General features: G+C 51.9%; 1 protein-coding gene across 1 annotated transcript; it reads right to left on the reverse strand.

Annotated features, from left to right (window-relative positions):
* Nucleotides 1-2,148: 2,148 nt before the first annotated feature.
* LOC110215498 (proto-oncogene FRAT1-like) lies at nucleotides 2,149-4,952 on the reverse strand. The gene has a single exon (XM_020997062.2). It carries the CDS (start codon nucleotides 4,860-4,862, stop codon nucleotides 3,954-3,956), a length of 909 nt encoding a protein of 302 aa, XP_020852721.1. The 5' UTR covers nucleotides 4,863-4,952; the 3' UTR covers nucleotides 2,149-3,953.
* Nucleotides 4,953-5,758: the final 806 nt, after the last annotated feature.

Below are 5,758 nucleotides of genomic sequence, written 5' to 3' on the forward strand. Positions count from 1 at the left end.
TTAGACCAAGGTCCTTTCTAGCTCTCAACCTACAAAGCTCTGACCCAAACCTTTCAGCACCATCATGCAAACGTGGGAAGTGCTTAAATTGCTGAGCAGGTGCATCCCAGTCTACTTTGGAAAAGAAAGCTTCCTTACCAGTGGCTCCCTACATCAATGACATCACAGGCCTGGCATAATTAAAACAAACAACCCCCCCCCCTTGGCTTTCCAAATACCTAAGCTTCTGGACTGCTGGGAGAGTTCTATTTTGCCTTCCTACCCCCATCACCCAGTATATTGCCTGGCACTTGGTCAATTATTGAATTGAATCTATCCCACCCATCTTTCATATATTCACTCTCATGATCTCCCTATTGCACTATTAATGATGTCATGCCTTGTAAATATTCCCTACCTTCTCATTGGGCTTAATATAAACTTGATTTAAAAAAAAATCAAAAGACTAAGGCTTGTGGATTGACTTGTCCCAAATCACAAGGCCAATAAATAGTACCTGGTAGTCAAAACCCAGGACTTTCAATTCCAAGCCCTGAGCTCTTTCCATTGTACTACCTTGACACACAAGGCCCTCCACGAATGGTTCCAACCTTCTTCCATACTATTCCCTCGGGTGCTTCTGTTTTGGCTCCCCTGAACTCTTCTGTTCTTGTTCAGCCTCATACTTCCATATCCTCTTGTTAAGGACTCTTCTCTGTGTTGAAGTCTCTCCCTTACGGGCCCAATTCAGGTATTTTCTTCTGTTTTAGTAGGAAAGTCTTTAGCATAAAATTTCCCTCTCCCTTAAACGCCCTTTCCCCACATTTTTTTAAACTTCATCACACATCACATTCTCCCACATCACCTGCTTGTGTGGTGTTCTGCGACTCTCGAATGCACAGACCAACATGTCTGTGCCCTTATCACCTTGTACAATGCTTGCACCTAGAAGGCCCTCATTGTCTACAGGACAGGACAAATGTCAGAGTCCTATCACCGTCTGGAAATAAATGGGAACGATTTGGGAATCTTGTTATTAGTGTAGACCCTCTGCATTTTTTTTTTGGTCAGTGGTCACTCAGCATTCGAAACACTGAAATCCATTCTGGGCACTGTATTTCAGGTTGGACATTGGCAAGCTGAAGGATGTTCCAAGAATGATCAGGACAGTGTGTTGGGAGGACGTATGGAAACTTTATCACGTGAGCAAAATTAGCCAATAGCAAGGACTTGGCAGAAACGCTTGATCATATCTTCAGTGTTCAAACCAAAGCTTATTGCCTTTGGGATCATTCTCACCATGATGTAGGGACACAGGGAATGGGATCAACGTCTCCGAGGCACTGCTCCTGGCACAGCACATAGGCAGCGGTGGGTAGGGTGGGGCACCCCTAGCCAGACCTAGTTGAACATTCACAGCAAGGGTGTGGGGAATACTAAGAAATCAAGACCTTGTTCTCTTGTTTACCTTTAGATCAAAATACTGTTCTTTAAATTTGGTGGTGTTTGGACTGTTTCCTGCTGCCCACACCGGGCAGCCAAAAGTTCAGCAGATGCCTCTCTAAAGGTGCCTACTTCTAATGGGCACAGGCTGCTTCAGAACAGACCCCATATGCTTTACAGAATAGCCCTGCCATGTTTTTTTTTGGCCAAGAATATGAGAATAGAGATTAATGTGTCCTTTAACAGGTACTTCAAAATGGCTTACTCAATCCAAGCCTGGCACCCACACAACCACACAAGCCAGATCTGTCCTAGATTAATGGTTGGAATGAGATGTGTTGGAAGATGTTAATAACCAGAAAGGTGGGAGGAAAGGAAAGCTTACAACATAACCCTCACCACCCACCTCCAAATGCTTTGGAGAACAAACTCTGAGTCTCCACACTATTACTAGTGTGCTTAATTTGCTTGGTTGAGGCAGATTTGAATGACATTTCACTCCCTTATTACTGCCTGTTTTTGATGGATGGGGGTGGGGATTTCTAGGATTTGATCTTAATTAATTTTGAGCTAGCTCTAAAAGCATTTACAGGATGCATTTGTCCCACCCTTTTACGGGAGGGCAGAACGCTGAGGAACACAAGCTAACCGTCATACGTAATCCATGCTGACGCGTTTTCATCCCCATGGAAATCCGCTGGTTAGGCTTCCTTTTGCACAAATAAAAACAGAAAACAAAAAAACAACTTTATTTAACATAGATACTTCAGTAAAGATAGAATCCTATAAATCAGGACCATCACAATTTCAGACACTCCGCTGCGAAGTGTATGTGTGTGAGGAGTGTATGTGTATCCACATACATCAATAGCCACATCTAAATGATGACCAAGCCACTGAAACTTCAAAGAACAAAAACCAAACATTTGAGCCACCTTAAAGGAAGATGTTTGCAGTTTTCTACACAGAGGGTCACATTTTCAGAATATTGAATTCACTAAAAAAAAGTGAGGGATGGGACGGAGAGAGGAGGAAACAAACCCCCTTCATTCAGGGGAGCTGAAGGAGATGGCACAAAATAGCCTCAAAGACAAATACATTCAACTGGGCCTCTTTTCTTTGATGCTGAGACCCCTAAAAAACACCCTGAAAGTATAAACAAGAAAGGAAGAATGGCCTGGAAAGAAGGGAAACCTTAGTGAACTGCAGTATTACGACAGGAACTAAGGCATCTTGATCCCTAGCCAAAAAAGGCAGGAGCAGTAAAATCGGGAGCAGTGTCAACACACAAGCCGGTGGACATGTGCACACACGTGTACACACACATGCACAGTAGTAGCTCCCTACTCCCAACTAGTAGATACAAGCACAAGGTGCATGTCCTCAGGAGACTCTCAGCAGTTTGAAAACACAAGGCTCCCTTGGAGGAGGTGCAGAATATACAGTCACTCCCTTGCCCAGAGAGCCACAGCACCGTGTGTGGAGTTGAGAATTCTTCCTTCCCCACAAACAAATCCTTCCCCTTCTCATTCCGTACCATGACCTGGTGTGAATATTCTCCATTTAGTCTTAGAAACATCAGGCTGTTGAAATGCAAGGGCAGAAAGAGGAGGTTGGCAGGCAATCTGCTTAAAGCCACTCCACCCAGGCTTTACTCATTTTCTTTCTTCTCACATTTACTGAAGTTGATTTGTGTTCAAGCAGTAAGAACCCAGAACTCAGAAGAACCAAATCTAGTTTGGAAAATGCTACCAAGTTTTCAGGTCAGGTTAAGTCACCTTGTTTCTTCTTGCTACTGTCAAATCCTTCTCCCCATTCCCACTCTACCCCCTCCCTCCAAAAAACCTCAAAAAACAAAAACAAAAACAAAAAAAACAGTCAAAGAGAAACTACCAGTAGTGAAAACAAACTGGGTCAAGTCAAAGCAGGTAACTGGAATAATTCTCCATTCTGAGTTCACCCCTAATGGTTAGCTCAGTAGGATAGAACCTGTGCTGATGAGGCCAGGACGGAAGATGTAACTCCTATTAAAAGGCCAGTTAATATTGCACACAGGAGAAAACAACAACTCTGTTCCAGAGGCACCCACAGAGGTGGCCAGTTGAGGAGTCTAAAACGGTGAGCTGTTGGTCACATGGCAACAAGGCTAATGTGCTGTGGATGGCTCAGTGCAAGTCAGCACCACTAATTACAAATTAAAGAGTATCTTCTACTGATGCTCTTGGGTCAGTAGTGTAGTCTGTCTATAAATAGGATATATTCATCCTAATTAGACTAGACCGAGGGGGTCTAATTTTCAGCCCGAAGAGGCCTTTGCCAGGCAATCCCCCACAAACCACCCAGATCCACGGCCTATAGTTCTGTTCCACATCACCCTTCCCCATCCCATAACCTCGAAAAAGGTACCCCCGTCTTTCCTCCTTGCCTTCGAACCCCTGTTCCCCATTTCAAGTTCATTTATGTCAGTCTCTGGAGCTGGGGCTTTCGGTTCTCAGCCTCCCCTCTTCTTGCCCCTGAACCTGATGGACTCACTAGCTGCTTGGGACCAAGATGCCATCTCCAAGTCTGTAAACTGGCTGGCCCCGGAGGCTCTCCGGGTTAGAGCAAGCTGGTCGACGAGGACTGCAGAGAGCAAGAGTCCCTTCTGCCTCCGACTCCTGAACAGCCAGGGGTAAAGGCAGAGGGCGGACCTGTGCTGGGGGCAAAGGCGCCCTAGCTCGAAAAGGCTGCCTGGGGCGCCGGGAATGAAGTCGTCGCACGGCCTCTTTGATGAGGTTCCCCGAGAGGACAAGCTGCTGCAGAAACTGGTGGGGGTCATCCTCTCCGGCCCGGAGTCCCGGCTGCCCTCGGTACCGGTACCGATGGTGCTGGTGCTGCTGCTGCTGCAGGCGCCGGGAGGCGGCGGCGCCCCGAAGCCAGGCGCGCCGGCACGGGCCAGGCAGCGGCTGCGGGAAGCCCCGCTTGCAGAAGTGCGGACCGCAGGCGCTGCTCCGGGCCGGGGCCCCCTCTGGGGCGCAGGGACCCGACGGCGCCCGCGGCGGAGGCTGCGAGGTGGCGCCCACGTCGCTCGCCCACGACAGGGCAGCGCGGGTCCCGTTCCCCGCGCACTGCAGCGGTCCCGAGGGCTGCAGGGCCGCCGGAGCCGGCCCCGGAGGCAGCAGCAGCTGCAGCACCGGGGGTCGCAGCGGCGGCGGCGACTGCTGCTTGAACGTCAGGGGCCCCCGAGGGGCGGGCCGGCTCCCGCGCGCCGCGTCCAGCTGCAGCGCCTCCCCGATCTGGGCCACCAGCCGGTCCACGTCCCCCGAGCCCCCGACAGTCACCGACTGCTGCAGCAGGAGGAAGCTCTCTTCTTCCTCCCCCTCCCCCTCGGCGTCCTCCTCCTCCTCTCCAGCCGCCGCCGCCTCGTCGTCCTCGTCCTCCTCCTCCCTCCGGCACGGCATGGTCTCGGTTCGCAGCCCGGACTCCGGAGCTCCGCCGCCGCCGCCGCTTCTCGGGCCGCTCCTCGCTCCCGGCCGGGCTCCGGAGACAGCTTCTGAAGACAAGGCGTCGCGGTCTCGGACCGAGCCGGCCGCGTGCGGGGCCACCGAGCGCGCTGCCGCCGCCGCCGCAGCTCCGGGAGCTGGAGCTCAGCCGGTTCAGTTCGATTTGTAAACAATGGGTGACGCGGAGCGTTCGGGCGCTACCACTGCCGCGGGGCGGGGGGACGCGGGGATGGTCGAGCTGGGCGGCCTGGAAGGATCCCGGATGGGCACGCTGCGGGAGCTCCGCCGAGCGTGGATGCGGGACTGTCCGTTTACTCCAGCCGCCTGGCCCTGGGATATGGACACTTCACATGCGCTAGCCTGGGCAGCTCCAACACGCAGACCCAAGCGCGCGCCCTCCACCTTGTGTTCGCTCCGCTTGGACTCGCCCGGCCCCCACCCCCGACCTCTCGTGGGGGTCGTGGGCTAGGGGGTGGGGTGTTCTGTCTCTGGGTTTGGGGTTAATGGGTATAATGGGGGAGGGGAAAACGAGGGGCACTGGGGGGTGGAACGGACGAGGCAGGAGGAAACAAGGCCAGCTGAGAGAGGGAAAGGGGGCAGTGCGGAGTGGCAGGGAAGGAAGGCAAAGAGAGTTCGTGATTATTGTAACACCTGCTATCCCCCTGCCTCCTTAGTCCCGGTGCAGGCGAGGGATACATTTTTCCTTAGGGCCGTGGGGACCAGAGGGTGGGAATCTCGAGGCAAGCTTGGTCTCTAGGTAGAGCAAGGGGATTGTTCTTACCGTCTAAGCAGCAGCAAGCGTGTGCTGGAAGGTGTGTGTGTAGGGGGGAGTCGTGAATCAGTTAGTTGTACCT

The sequence above is a fragment of the Phascolarctos cinereus genome, unplaced genomic scaffold (genome assembly GCF_003287225.1).
Source record: "Phascolarctos cinereus isolate Bilbo 61053 unplaced genomic scaffold, phaCin_HiC Scaffold_3;HRSCAF=262, whole genome shotgun sequence".
Lineage (NCBI taxonomy): Eukaryota > Metazoa > Chordata > Mammalia > Diprotodontia > Phascolarctidae > Phascolarctos > Phascolarctos cinereus.